A 17,180-nucleotide genomic window follows, 5' to 3' on the forward strand; every position below is an offset into this window, starting at 1 on the left:
CGTGATATCTCTCCATAAGTATACCAAATCCAAACGTATTATATACCCAAATTCAGAGATGCCGTGACTGACCAGAGTCGGGAGCTCAAACGTGGGCATGCTTCGGTAAAATCGCCGCAAAATAAAGTACCCTGTAGTTCAACGCCGGGGAAAGAAATCAGAAAAAGTTGCTGAAGATTTATCCGAATGGGTCGTTGTCGGTTGTAGTGGTAGTGTTGCTCGACGGCGGCATAGGAAGCGGGATAGCAGGTAGCTGGGATGCAGACAACGCGGGACCTGTTCGATGCGGGAACTGCGTCGAGGATGAAGCGGCCACGGGGCCAGCGCTCCGTCGTCGCCGTTCTCGATCTGCTTTCGATGATGTCGTTGTCGTCGTCGTTGCCGTTGTGGCAGGCTTGTACGGGCTATACCGTGGCTCTGGGTACTGGAGCTCGTTGCGTAGCTTCTCCTTCCCGTCCGGGACACGGTTCGCGAAGACGACGCGGATGGTCCCATATAGGTAGAATCGGCCCTTGGAAGGACAGCAGATGTTAAGATGGATAAGATACCGCAGTGTGGGCTTGTCCTTGGGGTCGTCCGCGACCGGGGATAGTGGTCGGCCAGATTTCTGCGCCAGCGGCATGTCGATGATGGGACCGGCAGAGTAGCTTCGTTGGCGGATGAAGGTCTTCGTCCCCGGTTCCATTCCCTCGAGGTCATATGGAACCAGGAAGAGCTTGACTGCCGTCTTATTCGGGTTCTTGATGATGATTTGCAGCTGGCCCTTTTGCGGGATGCGGTATGATCCTCCCGGAGGCGCTTTGAGGGTGTTGCTTGTGCTGCTACGCTTCTCGCGCTTCATTCCGCTATCTGGATGACCGGCATCTGGATCAGCAGGTGGAAGCGAGTTTTCTAAATCAATGAAGCCCACGTACGGACTCGGGCTGTCATCCGCGATCGATCGCCCGTTTCCAGACGTAGGGTAGCTGTAGAACACCGCGGGAAAAGGCACTGTGACATGGGGCGGACACCGCAGACTCGGTTTGCATTTACCCATTCCAAGAACGCCAATCTGTGCCGTAAAGTCCAATGGTTTTGACGGCGTCGTTGACATGCGGCCACGAAGGATCGATTCCTCGTAGGAGCCTACCATCGGGGCGTGCAGAGTTGGTGGCTGCTCCAACGCGTAGGATGGCCTCCGGAACCGAGATGGGGTCTGCGGCGATGATGCCGGTTGCAGAACGTACGCGGACGTGACCGCCCTTCGAGGTTGAAGTGCCTGAGGAGCTGCATCCTCGCTCTGTTCAGAGTACGAATGACTGAACTGGATGCCCTGAGACGTGCTGCTGAACCCGCGGAACGTCTCTGGAGGTAGAGTCCTGCGCCGATTCGCTCCATCCTGGCTGTTCACTGAGCCATGACTCGAGGAGTCGAGGTCTGTATTACTGGCTTGATAGACCAGTGGACTCGTTGGTGCTTTCAACACGTAGCTCAAAGGATACGATCCCAGAGACGGAGCTCGCGATCTCGGGATCATGAAGGCTCGTCCAGCTGCCCAGGCCTCGTTGGTGGAAACAGACGTGGACAGCGAATGGTTGTACCATGGTGTTGTAGGAGATGAAGCCAGGCCGCCATGTGACTGCTGATCCGGCATGTCGAGACGACGTTGAGCGGAAATCTCCCGGCCATGGGCATGCGAAGCACCTTCCCTGAAGTCTCCAGAATGCAATGCCGAACGCGGACGCTGGATTTCCGCCACGGAGGATGCTGGCACGGATACCTCGACTTGCTGAGATTGAGGAGGGGAGTTCGTTTCTACCTGCTGGCTTGACAGCCAGGACTGACTGGGAGCACCACCTGTCTTTGGATCTCTTAGCCAAAGAACGAAGCCAACTGAAACGACCAACGTACCGACTGCTGCGATGCCCAGCTTGTATCCCTACTATGACTCCGTTTGATGCTCTGAATCAACTCCATACGACTGGCCACATGTGCCCAGGCAGCCTGGGTGTCTCCCATGTCGCCCTCCGGAGGCGAAGTGCCGCCCATATGCACATCTTGCGAGCTCTGTGTGTTCCATGGCGTTGATATCTCGTTTACAGATTGACGGTTTGTGTCGTCATCAGGGCTGGACGTCGGAGACCGGCTCCGGAACGAAGCTAGGAAAGAAGTACAGTCTGGATCTTGGAAAATCGGCATGATGTACCGCTACCACGAAGAAAACGAGAGAGATAACATGACCCCGAAGCTGAAATCGGTCGTCTCACGAGGAGATCGAACAGTCGGAGGGCGATGAAAAAGAAATCGATGCAGAGAGTGGCGAGAGAACGACGTTTGTAAGGACTACCGAGCAGAGTACTCGATCTGTTGTACGTTGTACGCAGAAATTTGCGGAGATTTGCGGAGAATCAGTGCAGACAGATTAACTGGTATACTGAGAAGATATTGTTCTGCAGAGTGAATGGCATGACAGCTACCAAAGATCTTGAGCTTGTCGGCAATCTGGGATGGGAGACGACTTGGGAGTCATTCATGAGTCCCCGCTGACTCCGCTGATCGGACGATCCTGGATGACTAAGTGCTTACCTGATTTAGTAATATTAGGGTTTCCACGTGTAAATCATTTCTTGGCTACGAAGAATCTGATATCTAATACCTATATAACTTGCCTAGATAACTTGGACTTGGTAACATTGTCACATAGGTTATCTTGATCGAATCTTCGAACAGATCCTCTTCGGCAGATTCGACAGCTGAACGCAAGCAACATGGCCGCGAAGCGCCCCCTCGAAGAGGATTCCTCGGCACAGCCCGCAAAGAAGAAGAAAGGAATTTCTGTTGGACCGCAAAACCTGCCCGATGGGACCTATCGTCGCAAAGGTATTCTCACGGAGGATGTGACCTTAATTGCAGCAAGAGCTGACGCGGAGCAACAGTTCAAAAAATCAAGCGTGACCTTATTCACAAGGCCAAAGTGAAGAAGGCATACGCAAAAATCAAAGCCCAGGAACAAGAAAAGCTCTCCTCCGGACCGCGCTACTTTTCACAAGACGACAAAGACGGCAAGCAAGATGAGCAACCAGCGAGCCTCGAACTGCACCCTGAACGCCAGGCGATGATTGATGCAGCAGCGGAAAAGGAACGGCAACGGCAGGAACGACAGAAATCTGATCAAGAGAAGGAAAAAGAGGGAAAGTCTCGCCGGAAGAAACGACCAAAACCGAATCCCTTTGCCAAGGAGATGGAAATTGCACAGAAAAAACGAGAAGAGGCTGAAGCGAGGCGAAGAGAGAAGGAGTTAAAGGCAAAAGAAAGAGAGGCAATGAGGCGGGCGAAACGGCCAGATCAGTTTGGGAAGAAGAGATTGGGAAGAGAGAGTAAGGTATTACTCAGTAAGGTGCAGAGGATTACGGGACAATTACAACAATAATGTCTGCTTTAATTCATGATACCCTGTTCATGATTGATCATTACATGTAACACTAGCCAATTGACAAATGGGAAAAAAGATCATCGACGCTCGCTGATAGGCACCCGCGGCTTGCGGAAGCATGCAAATTGTCCCTTCGTACGCTCGCGCAAGCGCTTGAGGATCCCACGCATGTCCCCTAACTCTGCCTGAAGTTTGGCACGCGCCTCGTTGCTCGTGCGCTGGTCGAGCTCGAGGTATATCTGACTTTGGATCTGAGATGCTTCCTCGTTGACGTACTGCGACATCGTCTGGGCGATAAACTCGGTGTCCAACGTGGCCTGCATCAGGGCAGGCAAGGTGTACCGGCTCCGCTCCATGAACGCGTTGAGGAGGGAGAGCGAAATTTGTGTGACAAGGTGCGTCAGGACGCTGGTCAGCAGAGGATGCGCGGTGGGCGTCGGTGGATTGCCTGGAGGCAGTGGAATAGTAGACGTGATCTCGTTGTGAACAAGAACGAGCGTCAGCATGGTGTTGTAGACATAGGGCCGGACATGCTCCGGCGGGCTGGTCGCTGGGACCCAGTCCGGCGCAGTGATGCCCTTGCGGATGTTCGCGTCCAGCGCGGCAACCGTGGGCTTCGTGTAGGATTGGAAGAGCCGGGCATCGATCTGGTCCACGACGTCACGGATAGTATTAGCCTCCTCTGTCAGCTTGACCGAGAATGCCGTCTCAAAGTTCGACACTAGCCGAGGAACGTAGTCCGCTTGGAGTGCCTTGAGGTTCGACAGAGTGAGCAGCATCCGAATATTCTGTTTCAGTTAGTCCCTGGGGCGACTGGAGTTAAACTAGTTCGCGACTCACCCTATTCTTCGCATCAATGTTGTCTCTGGTGACAATGGTCATCGCCGCATCAACGCTCCTCATTGGGACTGTTGGTCGCGGTCCCACAGTTGCCCATTCGTCGTCCTCATCTGTCTTAAGCGGACGCTCGGCGTTCTCGACCAGACCGCTGAGCGCCTTGTAAACGCTAGTCACGAACTGCGACCGCACCATCTGGAGCAACTTTGCCGGAGGCGGAGTCACGACTTCTTTCGAGCCGGGCTTGCTCATGGCCTCGGAGATATACAAAATCTTTTGCATGTCCGCCAGCACGGCGCTCTCAAAGGCAACAAAGAACCCCGGCATCTTGGTTAGTTCGCGGCGCTCCGGATCCCGCGTCCAGTCTTCCAGCAACTTGCAATTCTCTGCGTCTTTATTCCATGCTGAGCAAGCCATGCGAACAGACCGTTCTCGGGCAACGCTGACCAGATTCTTTAACTGATCGTGCATTCCACCGCCCGACGCAACAGGGGAGATTGCAGACATCTCACTCGCTGCCGTCCCGATCATGATCAGAAACTTGCTGAGGTAGTGGACCCCACTTAATGAATTGGAATATGGCGGCCAGAACGCAAAGCCTTCCCACGGATCACCTTTGCCGGTGGTGGGTGGTGGAGCATTTTTCGGGTCCAGCTTGAATCGCGATTCCGTCGGCGTGATGTGACTCATTGGCGTCGCCGGACCTGCCGGCGGAGGAGTGGCTAAAACGGAAACGTCTTGAGGCGGAGGATCAGCAAAAAGAGACAGCACGGCGGACCGGATCAACTCGACAAGGTCAACTACACCGTCCCGGAGTTGCCGGACGCCGTCGGACGACAGGCGGTGGTGGCGGCGGCTCTCGCCTTCGAAGCCCGCCGGGAGCAACTTCTGCTTGCTGCCATCGATGAAGGACTGGGCATTCTCCCAGAAGTCGATTACCTCACCAAGCAAGCCATTCTGCGTGGACAGCAATTTCGTCAGGAATGTATGAATGCACTCCCACAGCTCAAGCACTCCATCCGTGTCCATCGGTTCCCGTGGTTCCGTGGCATCACGCGGAGAAAGACGGAGAAATGAGGTCGTCACCTGCGGCGACGGCTTGTCTCCGGCATCCAGTCGTCGCCGAAGGATTTCAATCTCCGCTCTGGCACGCTCACAGAATGACGTGATTCGCGTTTTGATCAGATCATACCGACTAAGGAGCCAAATCCACACTGGGTTGTCTTCCACTCCCAGCTCAAGCAGGGCGCAGATCAATTCCATGTGTTCTTCTACTGGGCCGGATGCGGTGACGTGTTGTTGAGAAGACGTATGGACATTGTTTAGACGCCGCCAGAGATCCCGCTTGAACGCTTCAATTTGCTGCTGAACGTCGATCCACATGCGTCCAGTGACAAGAATCGTATGGCTCTCATCGTCGGTTAGCTGTCTCTGTTCAGTGATGGCACGATGCGTAATATTTTTCGCTTCGTTGGCCAATGTCCTGGCTTGGCGATAGGCCTCAAATATCGAGTCGTAGTCCCGCTGTTTTATGGCCCGCGCCAAGTTCCCGCCGATCTCATACACAGCGCGGTTTTTCTCGATCGCCGCCAGCACAGCGTAGAGACCCTGTTCGCGCTCCCGACCACTTAGTGCCGGGCCCCATAATTCCTCTGCCTTTAGCGACGCTTCTACTAATGGCTCCCGGATCCCTTGCACCCCGTATTCTGTCTCCTTCGTAAGTGCGGTCTTGCGCGTAGGTGCTGTCGGTGGGGGCGGCGGCGGAGCTCCTTGGAGCGAAAATCGATAGTGACCGCTAACGCGACGAGTATGTGAGGCACGATTGTCGGTTTGTTGATTCCTCATCTCCGTGTAGACGCTGTCGATGGTCGCCTTGGCTCGGACGAAGCGCTCGAAGTTCGATTCCACCAGCACCTTGAGCGACGCCGACTTTTGGTCGATTGATCGCGACAGGAACTCGAGACCTTCCATCAGCGTTTGCGTTGACGCGGACGAGTGCGCGTGGGACAGAAACAAAGCCGGCGAGAAATTGGTCGAGGATAGCATGTAGCGCCCGCGCAATTGGGGGTCTTCGTCGACGGGCAACCCGCGCTGCCTCAAGATGTGCAGAACGCTCTCAGATGAACCGAGAGGATCAGGCTCATCCTTGCCGGGGCCATGGTCGCCGGCGCCGGCCCTGAAAGGGCCCGCTGCCAGATTCCGGCTGGTTGCGAGTCCCAGGGCCGAGTACCTGACCGATTTGCGCTGCTGTTTCAGCTGCTTCTTTCGGGCCGCTGCATCGTCGGGGACGGTCTCCGGGGCGTCACCGTCGTCCAATTGCGCCGGCCATTCCTCAGGGTATGCGGTGGGCAAGTTGTAATACTGGGCGACGTCGACATCGTCCGGCATGGCGACTGACGGGTCGGAGCGAGGCGACACGGATATAGCTGTAACTCAACTCATGAGCTCCGAATTCGACCCTGAATCTCTCTAGTCACCTTTATCTGTAATTGGCGAAATGTAACCCAGTTTGTCGGGAGACACGGAGCTTAGCAAATCCCCGGCAGTTCCGAAATGCGGAATAAGGCATCATTTTCAGGCATCCAATCCAAGTCCGGCTTTCACGGAGAACAAAAACATCGGCGAATGCAACTTTTCTTTCTTTTTTTACTCTACTTTCTCACTTCGGTCGGGATTCCACGTCGCAGGTCGCCAATTCTTCTTCTCGGAACTCGTACCTGCTTTACACCATGATCTCTGCGCGTGCGTTCGTTGCGCCCCGCCAGTGCTTGCGGACGGCGAGCTTAACTCGTGGCCGCTGGTCGGCCTTTTCGCAGGTGGGAGCTCGCTCTTTCGCCATTGAGCAGCAGCAAAGCTCTAGAATTTTTACTGACCGCATTTTTCTAGGCGCGTAATTATGCCGCTGCTGCCAATGGCCAAGTTGGTAAATTCAAGGGACAAAAAGGGCCTGATGTATGCACGGGTGGCGACAATCAATTGAACGGCCATGTGCTAATGCCACGGACAGGGCAAATACACCGTGACCCTCATTGAGGGCGATGGAATCGGACCAGAGATCTCGCAGTCCGTCAAGGACATCTTCGCGGCGGCCAAGGTATGTCATCCTGCGTGTTCCAAGGAGCAATTGACTGAGTATGTCAGGTCCCGATCAAATGGGAGCCGGTCGACGTCACTCCAGTCTTCAAGGATGGCCGCACTGCCATCCCCGATGAAGCGATCCAAAGTGTGCAACGAAATTACGTCGCCCTCAAGGGCCCTCTTGCGGTACGCTTCTGATTACGCGATTCCGCCGTCAGCCGAATGTTAACGAATTTCGCAGACGCCCGTCGGCAAGGGCCACGTCTCGCTCAACCTGACCCTCCGACGCACCTTTAACTTGTTCGCCAACGTCCGGCCGTGCCGCTCCATTGCCGGGTACAAGACAGCCTATGACAACGTCGATACCGTGCTGATCCGGGAGAACACTGAGGGCGAGTACTCTGGCATTGAGCACGTGGTGGTCGATGGCGTGGTTCAGAGCATCAAGCTTATCACTCGCGAGGCCTCGGAGCGCGTGCTGCGATTCGCGTTCCAGCACGCCCGGGCGGTGAACAAGAAGAAGGTGCGCGTGGTGCACAAGGCCACTATTATGAAGATGTCGGATGGTCTGTTCCTCAACACGGCGCGTGAGATCGCCAAGGAGTTCCCAGACATTGAGTTCGACGCCGAGCTTCTGGACAACACTTGCCTGAAGATGGTCACCGATCCAGTTCCATACAACGACAAGGTCCTGGTCATGCCCAACCTGTACGGCGACATTCTATCCGACATGTGCGCTGGTCTGATTGGCGGTCTGGGTCTGACGCCCTCGGGCAACATTGGTGACGAGTGCTCCATCTTCGAGGCCGTCCACGGCTCCGCCCCCGATATCGCTGGCAAGGGTCTGGCCAACCCGACTGCCCTGCTTCTCAGCAGTATCATGATGCTTCAGCACATGGGTCTGAACGAGCACGCCGACCGCATCCAGAAGGCTGCCTTTGATGTGCTGGCTGAGGGCAAGGTGAGTTCCATATTTGTTCCTCTGCATTCGCTACCCGGTGCTAACCCTTCCTCGCAGACTCTGACTGCCGACCTTGGTGGCTCGGCCAAGACCCACGAATATGCTGAGGCGATCATGAAGCGCCTGTAAATGCAGACCATGTATTATCTATCTGTTCCATAGATTGAGTTGTCACGACCGTTTCCGTTCTTTACGCAGTGTTTCTTTTATCACGACTTGTCTGTGCATTTGGATTGTTTCTTTTGTACTTATGTTGGTGAGGATCAGTGATGAGAAATAGACGAAGCACTGTTGTACTCATAACATGCGCACGTTGGTATCCTAAAAGTCAATATTACAAGTTCATATCCTGACCACCTGATTACCGCCTTCGTCCCGTTCTTCGTGTCCCTCTAGACCCTGACTCCTTCTGTTGCCTCGACTTGGAGGTCTGCGTTCGCGTTGTCCTCGTCGACTGAGTCTCTCCCGCCGCCTCATCCTCGTTTTCGGCTTCATCGCTTCCGCCCTCCTCATCCGCGTCATCCGCATCCTCCATCTTCACGTCCTCGTCATCGGCAGCTGATGGTGTCGGCGTGGCCTTTTTGCCGGCGTCGGCTTCTACCTGAAGTCGAGCGGAGCGCGTACCTCGTGTGGTGCGCGTCGACTTTGTGCGGCGGCGTGACGGCGCAGGTGATGAGCGTTGCTCTGCTGAAAATGTCCCGGTTAGAAGGGTCGCAGGAGGGCCAGAGCATCAAGTGTGGTGTTACCGTCCGTATCTGCGACTGTGCTTCCTCGCCTCGAGCCAGCATGCTCCGATACATCACTCCAATCTGACGGCTCATCCGCTAATCGCCGGGCAAACATCATTTCGCCGAATTCGCCCTGCGGGAGTTCAAAAGGACAGTACTCTGACTCATCGGATTCGTCGTAGATGATGGAATCTTCCTATTAACTGGATGTCAGCGATGAGACCACTAGTAACCTGTCGGCACGGATACGTACCCGCTCGTCCAACGCAGGCAAATTGTACAGTGAATTCAACTTCTTCCATATCCCTGGGATCCGTGTGTGCTCTTCATTTGCTGGCGCGTAGCCTTGGCTCTTCATGTACTCGGAGATTGCAATCATGCGGAAATGTTTGTGCATTCCTGCCAGCGACGTTCATCAGCGTACGAGTGTATGGAATTGAGGTTCCCGCTACCAACCAACTGGTTTCCATCGCACAATGCCCTTGAGCAGCGCAGTCTCCTGCTCGTCTGTCCAAGGATCGTTGACAACATCATGCTCACTGTCGGATTTGGGCGCGGCATCTCCGGCTCCGAGAGCGGTTGCTTGCTTGGGCGGTTCGACTGGGGTCGTCGCTGCGGACTGACGAGCAGAGATCTTCGCTTTCTTCCGAGCCGGCATTGTGCAGGCGTCTTGGACAGAACAGAAAACACCCAAACACTGGCTACACTCGGCGCATGCAACGAATGAAGATCTGATAAGCGGGTGGTCCGTGCGATAAGGAATGCACTAGTCTGAGTTAAGTTTAGCGCGTGAATTTCAATTCGCGACACGTGAAAAGGATCGAATGCGTCTGTGATTTGTATGCAGTCAGCTCCAGCATGGAGATTCGACGCCCGAGCAGGAGTTTCTGAAAAAGATCGGAGAATAAAGGAATGATTATATGGGACGATTATCGTCTTCGCCACGGCCGCCTCCAACAACGTGAAAAAGTCGCGTCACTCTGGCCGGCACGATGGACCGTGTTGAGTACGAGGATCCTTTCCGGACAACAGACCTATGGCCCGATAAGGAGTTTGGCCTATCTCTGCCGGAGTTGGAGCCATTAGCGGCCAAAGAATTCCCCAGTATGTGATTGAAGGGTCCCTTGCTGATGTACAGCTAATTGGTACCTATAGGCGTCACGGCCGGACCATTCAGAAACCCATTACACGTCTTTGATAAGAATGACTCGCTTCTGTACGAACTCAATGTGTTTGACATTGAGCACAGTCTTGTTCTTGACATTCCGTCACGGCCGGACGAGGGCGTCGACGCCACAACCGATGAGAAGAAGGAGGAGTCGAGTCCAGCATCACCCAATGAAACCGAAGATATCTGGGCCTTGGATACCCTCACTCCGGAAAGTCCTTCCAAAAAACATCTGTTGTCGTGGGATGGCTTTCTAGATGCAAACTTCAAGGAACCAGTCTCGGCTTACTTGAGTGAGTTTGGTAACAAAGGCTTTGATGCTGCGCTTTCCCACCAAGCAACAGTAAGCGGGTTGGAAAATGCCGGGCGCATTGTGCGGTCGGATGTGTTTCTGGATTGTATATTTCGATTGGGACTGGGTTGGAATTCAATGTTCTTCCAGTTCAATGAGCAAAAACGCGTTTTCGAGAAGAGCTTCCGAGATGTCCGTATGAGTGGGGCGAGCCTCACGGTTGTCGACGGGATGATTGAGAGAGTATTGCGCTGCGGTACAGACATGCAAAGAATTCGGAGATTTGTCAAAGCCAATCCCATGGTGCTCGAGCAGCCGACTGCTCTGTCTAGCGTAGCATCCGCTGTCTCAGTGTTGATACACGGCTTGGAGAGGCAACTGACAAGGTTGCGACGTCGGGATATGTCGTTGGTACAAATCCAAACAATGTTTGAACGCTGCGGTGATTTGGTCGGAACTCTGGCAGACATCGCAAGCGCCATCGAACGCGCGCCCACCGAGAGCAAAGCCATTTCAGTTCTCCTGGAGAAATGTGACCTTCATGAACAACGCGTGCCCTGGGTGGGTCGCGTGCTCCATGAAATCATCAAGCGATGTACACGACCCTGGCTAACAATGGTGGAAACGTGGATTGGATTGAGAAGCGAGAAAGCTTTAATGGGCCCGTTACATAACTCAAAGGATAGCTTTGTTCACGTTGAGCAGGTTGAGTCGACAGGTAGCTATCAAGCTTCTTCTCCGGCTCCGGAATACATCTACCGTCCTGATATGATGCCATCTTCAGTACCTGCAGACCAGGCGCAGCTGATCTTTGAAACTGGAAGAGCTCTTCGTTTGTTAAAACAGTATCAGCCTGACCATCCAATCTCGAGAGACGATGTCGTTGAAAGTTCTCAGCCGCCGCGCCTTTCTTGCGAATTCTCGTGGGCAGACATCGAAAAGCTTCAAAGGAAATCTGCCGAATACGAGCAACGACTGCGCCGTGAGATAGTGAGATACCACGCTGGGGATGTGTCTCGTTCCCGGCCTGCGACGTGCCTTTACGACGGAGGGGTTGTCGAAGTCCCAGCTGTGGCTGATCTCGTATCGGATGTGTCGCATACGTTTGAGATATTTGATCTCGACGATGCGGGGCAGACCGCAAAGCTGTTAGCGACAAACACGTCAATGGAGTCTGATCCCCTCCATGCTACCCCCGCAGAGCATGACTACACAGACCCTGCGGCCGTTGTCGCCGAGACGCCCTTCGGTCCCCCTTTATCATCCGTGTTATATTTCTCCTTAGCTCCAACGCTCTCAGTTCAGGCGCAACTGGTCGACTATTCATGCCTTCATTTATTGTTCGTGAATCACAACCTCCGCAGCCACATTTCTCTGCAGCATCGGTTTCAGCTCCTGGGTGACGGAATATTTGCGGCCCGGCTGTCACAGGCATTGTTCGACCCTGAGATGAACAGCGGGGAGCGGAGAAAGGGTGTGGCCCGAAGTACCGTGCATACCGGCCTCCGCTTGGGCAGTCGAGATACCTGGCCCCCAGCCAGTTCAGAGCTGCGTCTTGTCCTGATGGGTCTTTTGACTGAGTGCTACGCTGCCGGTGAGGGACGTACTGTGTTGCCCTTGCAGCCAGAGGCTCGGGAAAAGGAACTTCCGGGGGGTCTGAGTTTTGCCATCCGCGAATTGACCGGCGACGAACTGGAGAGATGCAAAGATCCCAATGCGATCGAAGCATTGGACTTTCTCCGTTTGCAATACAAGCCGCCGGCTGTGCTGGAGAGCGTCATCACTCCTCAGGCTCTACATAAGTACGACCGTCTCTTCAGATATCTTCTTAGATTATTACGCATGATCTTCGTCGTCAACCATCTCATCTACGATTCCACTGCTCGGGGATCTCTTTCCGGCGACACGCGCAACGTGTTTCAGAAATTCCGAATTGATGCGCATCGTTTCATTAGCGCGTTGCACGACTACGTTTTCCAGGTCGGTGTTGGTATCCCGTGGCAGCGTTTTGAGGAAACCCTATCCAAGGTGGAAACTTGCCTCCGTCAGGGTGACATCGATGGCACCATCGAAATTGCGGGCTCATTGCACCGGCTACGGCAATACCACGAGGATACTCTCAACCAGATGCTCCAGCGCATATTCCTCAGCAAACGCTATGAGCAAGTGAACCGACTCTTGGAGGAAACCTTTGGCACGATCCTCGCCTTTGCACCATTGTCGAGGCTCGATGGCGAGAGTGGTATCCGCGGTCAGAATGAAAAGATGGCGTCACAACTGCACTCCACGTTCCGGAAGCAAGTTGGCGCTTTTGTTCGATTCTTGCGGGAGTTTGATGGAGGACGAGCGTCAAGGACCCGCAGTGGAACCAGAAACAGTGATGCGATGGTGTTTGAGCAACTTCTCCTGAGGCTAGATATCAAGCCATACTACTAAGGCGGCTCTTAATATGACTCGTGCTCGTTACTCAGCCAGATATGCGTGAGGTGTCCCACATCCAGACCACCGTCTCCGAGCAAATTCTCCAGACTGCAACCTGACGACGTAATTTGCATACTACCTCATTCGCAGATTGGCTCACCGACGGTCGCAGATGCTGTTGAGATGAAGAATGTATGACTTGGACCTCGGGAGGGCCTCGGCAGGCACCAACTTCGGCCAAGTCGGAGCGGTGACTACCACAGCTGCTCTATATCCAGCGACGAAGCAAATACACAGACAGAAGTCCTAAGACTGACTTGGTAGCGGGGCATGACTACCATCGGCCTTTCCTTTATCTGTGGGATTTGATCATGCCTTTCTCAGGCCATGAGCCGTCAAAACGCATGAACTCTGACACTTCATACCACTGCTAGGACAATACTCGGGGTTTCCGACTCCGATATCAATAATGCACATGGCTCATAACCATCCCCATCATCCACGTCTTCGAATCTGATACACAGCGGTAACAATAACTAGCATGCGGGGATACCATCATCTAGTGATATTCGACGCAGTTGAGGTTGCACATATTCATTCTGATAGTCTTTTGCCTCGCTCAACGAGGTGACCGCAGTTAGGTATATGTCCTCGCCACATGGAGGCTAGTCATCTGGATCGATTTGTATCTACGAGCCAGACAGAGCACGGAGAGGACATGGAGTGACATAGTGCCTCCTTTACTTGACTCGCGATATACCTGCGCTGTTTGCCGCGATATCTGGTTAGTATCAAATCGGTCGGCCCCATCACCTTTGTTGATCGCTGTCATGGTCCATTAAACCTACGTACCATCATGACCTGCAATACGGGAAACATCCCGAAGCGCGATCCCCAATATCTTGATTGGTTCGCGCAGTGGATATGTAGGCTATGAGATAGAATGTCAACGTCTCATACTTTGACTCGATTTGATGATCGGATTATCAGACGTTGTAGCACTGTTACCCCGTCATTATGCCCCTGCCGTTTAGGTAGCCGGAGCATTCCTTCTCCGTCGTCCATACAAGTTTCCGGAACGGGATTTCCCCGAATTCCAACCGTGGAGCCAATAACATGGCCGGTAATGGATCCGTCGCAGGCACACCACGACTTGGCTGACATCAGACTTCAAGTGACGACCTCTTCAGCGGTAAACATTCGTCGACGACTCGACCAGAACTGTCAATGTTCTCCTCCTGCGCGCTAGATGAACACACCAACCCCCGAGCCGGCTACTACAGCAAAGGACTATCTGACTGTTGGGTTGTAACTTCTCCGAGCATAGCGGTCAGCGTCCGCGGTTGAATCCTTGCTCTTTCAAGAGAGTTCAAAGAGTTTAACGATCAATAGAAGACCCTCTCTAGCCTCGACCCGGTTGGTCATTGACGGGAAGCATCGAATGATGCTGTGTCAGGCTCTCTGTCTACTGACTTGGAGGGATTACCTTGCTGACCCGGGAAACGTTGCTGATCAGTTCGCAGTGAGCCTCACCGTCGGGCTTTGCAAGCCTCCCCCCTTCCTTTTCGGTGATTAATATGCAGAATTGTTGCATGTTGTGCATCCTCCGGTACTATGCGGGAGTGATAGCTTTCCCATCTTCCCAATGTACGGGCTAGTTGTTGAAGATTAGTACCAAACGAGTATCTTGAGATCTCTCTGGCTTTTGAAGACACATAACCTACTCCGTAGTGAACTCGTGCCTAACTACCTAAGTACTTATACTCCGAACTTTCCGATGTCGGGAGCTCCCTTCCGACAGCGGAACCAACAGCGATAGACAGTACAGAGTCGAGTACGAGTAGCGTAGACTGGTCTAGTACCTGATCAAACCCTCACGACTATATCTGCGGCCCTCTTCGGGCGTTGGCGACCACCACTGCTACGGCCTACCACTGCTCTGCCTTGTGGCAAATTTCAACTAGGTTATCATCCCGTCTATTGATTCTGGTGGCTCTTGGCCACAATCTTTGCCAGACTTGCCCTCTTTGGCGTGAGGTGGATCGACGTCTGTATTCCTGAGGAACGTGGAGATCCCAGTCAAATTCCAGCCAATCATGGGCCGTAAGTCGCTTCGTTCCTGCAGCCTACCGAGTAAGGATGCACTAAACCGGAAACGGAAGGCTTCGAGAACAAGGCCCGAGCTTCGGGCCAATCGCCAATCGCCCCCGGCTTCCAGGAATCTTGATCTTCCAAGAGGGCCCTAGATTGTCTTAAAATCATCCTCAGCTACATACCTCTAGGTCGGTCTGCATACCCCTAGCATGTTTTAGAGGATAGCCTCGTGACAGGTAAATATAGTTACAAAGATAAGGCTAACATATGCGATAGTCTGCTGTAAAGGATCTAATATAGTAATTAGCTGCAGTCAGTTTTGATCTATCTGTTTGAAATGACAGTACTAAAGCATGGCAGCAGTGTTATCATGGTCTCCTCGAGGTTGTCTTTATCCTTTGGAGATGGTTTTTCACGAGAATTGTTGGTGCAACCGTGCAGCATACAGCAATAATTCCGAAGTTTTCGTCGCAAAAAGATTAGTCGTGATTGTTATTGCCAGTGACTGACTTGTACTTTCAGGCTCGAATCTAAGCAGTTTCCATATGAGTTGAGTACTACCTGACTGTCCAATGGAAGCAGCAAGGACGACAGTGGATGATCGACGACACGAGTTGGTATTGGTGATAGAAGTACCGGCCGGAACGACGGCCATGGTCCGAAGTCCGTAAGAAACGCATTGCAGCTTAACAATACGACATCCAGCAGAACACACCCATTCAACTCAAACTAATACATAAACTATTGACAATAAAAGGCAACATGATCGGGATATCATAGAATTAACATGGCCAACTGTGGTACATAACAGGCCTTCCTCAATCTTCGATGAGCCCGCAGGGCCATTCGGGATCATCCATCTCGTCAACTGATTCACTGCGACCAAGAAGTTCCTCCAATTTCTTGAAGTCCGTACAAACTTGCATCTGAACGAGACCTGGTGAACGAACTCCATCAGTAAATGTCAGTGCATATCCAGACCCATCCTTCTTTATAGCAGGCGTATCCTCTGACGGTCCCCAGTACTGCTCGCCGGAGAGCTTGTAGGCTGAAAGGGCACTGATAAGCAAGTCCGTTGCAGTGACATTGCGGTAACCTATATTATCGTCTTCGTCCGGCTCCGTGTTCAAGAGTCGGTCCACCCCCGGGGGTGACAAGAAGCTGAAAGACCAATGTCGATTACCCCAAAAGTCCGATGTTACCATCTCGGCTCTTATAACGGTAATATACCATTGGTCACCCTCATAGCAAATTTCGTGGAGGTTGTCAAGATAGAATTTTGGCGGCTTTTCGCCACATTTAACACCAGATTTACTGTTTCAGAGTTAGACATTGTTGTCTCGGGAAGCTTCAGGGTTCAAATCGTCCTTACAGAAACAAGGGATCGCTGTAGATCTCGTAACCTGGCCCTTGCGTGTCATCCGCATATCCTGGACCCAATCGCCAAGCGTAAGGGATTAGAGCGGCAAAGAACATTCTCTTCACTTCTTGATGGTAATCGAACAGGGTTTGGTTGCCGTCAAAGGTGAAGAAGGTTCCCCCATCAACCAACCGCGAAAGGTACCGCATACTGCTCGATGATCCGTTGAAGAGGTTCTCGATTTGTTTCTCTTGCATAAACATATACCGTTCAAATAGAAAGGTCAATACATCCGAAATTTGTTTTTCAGTCATTCTTCCATCGTACTTCCTAGGTTGATGGATCAGCGTTCCAAATTGCTTAATTGCGCGCCCAGCAAAAATGGGTCACCCCGGCGCTTCGAACGCAGAAGACTTACTCAGGCACATGGATCAATCCATAAGGCATCGCCATCCCGGCGGCCTGCACGATTGTATCCTTGACTCTATCCCTGGTTGTGTTGTATTTTTTGTCCAGGGCCGCCAGCTCCTCCGGAGTTTTTTCTCTGTTTTTGCCTTTCCTCGCATTTATCCGCAGGTTCTTTATGTGATTCAGCACCCGGCTTAAAACTGAGGAGTGTGGTGTCAGTATCGACTCTCTACTGTGTGGTATGCTGAATACCAACTTACTTCTCCCTGACCCTTCACCGATTACTCCAAGGCCAATAGTTATCAATGGAATAATAAGGTCTCCCATCCAGTCCACGTTTGGTGGTTTAGGGGCAAAAATGTCCGTGAACTCATAGACTTTGCCTTTGGCAGCGGCATGAGCAGTCATCAGGCCGAGGTAG

General features: G+C 52.9%; 7 protein-coding genes across 7 annotated transcripts; 3 read left to right on the plus strand and 4 right to left on the minus strand.

The window, feature by feature from the left end:
• Positions 1 to 178: 178 nt before the first annotated feature.
• VTN49DRAFT_856 (uncharacterized protein) lies at positions 179 to 2,178 on the minus strand (the record flags this gene model as incomplete). The annotated part of the gene is made up of 2 exons (XM_069416523.1): positions 179 to 1,840; positions 1,891 to 2,178. 2 exons carry the CDS (start codon positions 2,176 to 2,178, stop codon positions 179 to 181), a joined length of 1,950 nt encoding a protein of 649 aa, XP_069272642.1.
• Positions 2,179 to 2,747: 569 nt separating this feature from the next.
• Positions 2,748 to 3,409, plus strand: VTN49DRAFT_857 (uncharacterized protein; the record flags this gene model as incomplete). The annotated part of the gene is made up of 2 exons (XM_069416524.1): positions 2,748 to 2,859; positions 2,916 to 3,409. 2 exons carry the CDS (start codon positions 2,748 to 2,750, stop codon positions 3,407 to 3,409), a joined length of 606 nt encoding a protein of 201 aa, XP_069272643.1.
• Positions 3,410 to 3,489: 80 nt separating this feature from the next.
• Positions 3,490 to 6,637, minus strand: VTN49DRAFT_858 (uncharacterized protein; the record flags this gene model as incomplete). The annotated part of the gene is made up of 2 exons (XM_069416525.1): positions 3,490 to 4,200; positions 4,253 to 6,637. The coding sequence occupies 2 exons, from the start codon at positions 6,635 to 6,637 to the stop codon at positions 3,490 to 3,492; spliced, it is 3,096 nt and encodes a 1,031-aa protein (XP_069272644.1).
• A 341-nt stretch (positions 6,638 to 6,978) lies between these two features.
• Positions 6,979 to 8,417, plus strand: VTN49DRAFT_859 (uncharacterized protein; the record flags this gene model as incomplete). Its single annotated transcript, XM_069416526.1, has 6 exons — positions 6,979 to 7,065; positions 7,136 to 7,201; positions 7,257 to 7,343; positions 7,391 to 7,513; positions 7,569 to 8,288; positions 8,346 to 8,417. 6 exons carry the CDS (start codon positions 6,979 to 6,981, stop codon positions 8,415 to 8,417), a joined length of 1,155 nt encoding a protein of 384 aa, XP_069272645.1.
• A 232-nt stretch (positions 8,418 to 8,649) lies between these two features.
• VTN49DRAFT_860 (uncharacterized protein) lies at positions 8,650 to 9,674 on the minus strand (the record flags this gene model as incomplete). Its single annotated transcript, XM_069416528.1, has 4 exons — positions 8,650 to 8,975; positions 9,035 to 9,212; positions 9,270 to 9,415; positions 9,473 to 9,674. The coding sequence occupies 4 exons, from the start codon at positions 9,672 to 9,674 to the stop codon at positions 8,650 to 8,652; spliced, it is 852 nt and encodes a 283-aa protein (XP_069272646.1).
• Positions 9,675 to 10,008: 334 nt separating this feature from the next.
• Positions 10,009 to 12,912, plus strand: VTN49DRAFT_861 (uncharacterized protein; the record flags this gene model as incomplete). Its single annotated transcript, XM_069416529.1, has 2 exons — positions 10,009 to 10,120; positions 10,172 to 12,912. The coding sequence occupies 2 exons, from the start codon at positions 10,009 to 10,011 to the stop codon at positions 12,910 to 12,912; spliced, it is 2,853 nt and encodes a 950-aa protein (XP_069272647.1).
• Positions 12,913 to 15,809: 2,897 nt separating this feature from the next.
• VTN49DRAFT_862 (uncharacterized protein) lies at positions 15,810 to 17,167 on the minus strand (the record flags this gene model as incomplete). The annotated part of the gene is made up of 4 exons (XM_069416530.1): positions 15,810 to 16,305; positions 16,364 to 16,681; positions 16,770 to 16,959; positions 17,020 to 17,167. 4 exons carry the CDS (start codon positions 17,165 to 17,167, stop codon positions 15,810 to 15,812), a joined length of 1,152 nt encoding a protein of 383 aa, XP_069272648.1.
• Between the last annotated feature and the right edge of the window lie 13 nt (positions 17,168 to 17,180).

Source organism: Thermomyces lanuginosus, assembly GCF_041956635.1.
Source record: "Thermomyces lanuginosus strain ATCC 200065 unplaced genomic scaffold VTN49scaffold_2, whole genome shotgun sequence".
NCBI classification, from domain to species: Eukaryota; Fungi; Ascomycota; class Eurotiomycetes; order Eurotiales; family Trichocomaceae; genus Thermomyces; species Thermomyces lanuginosus.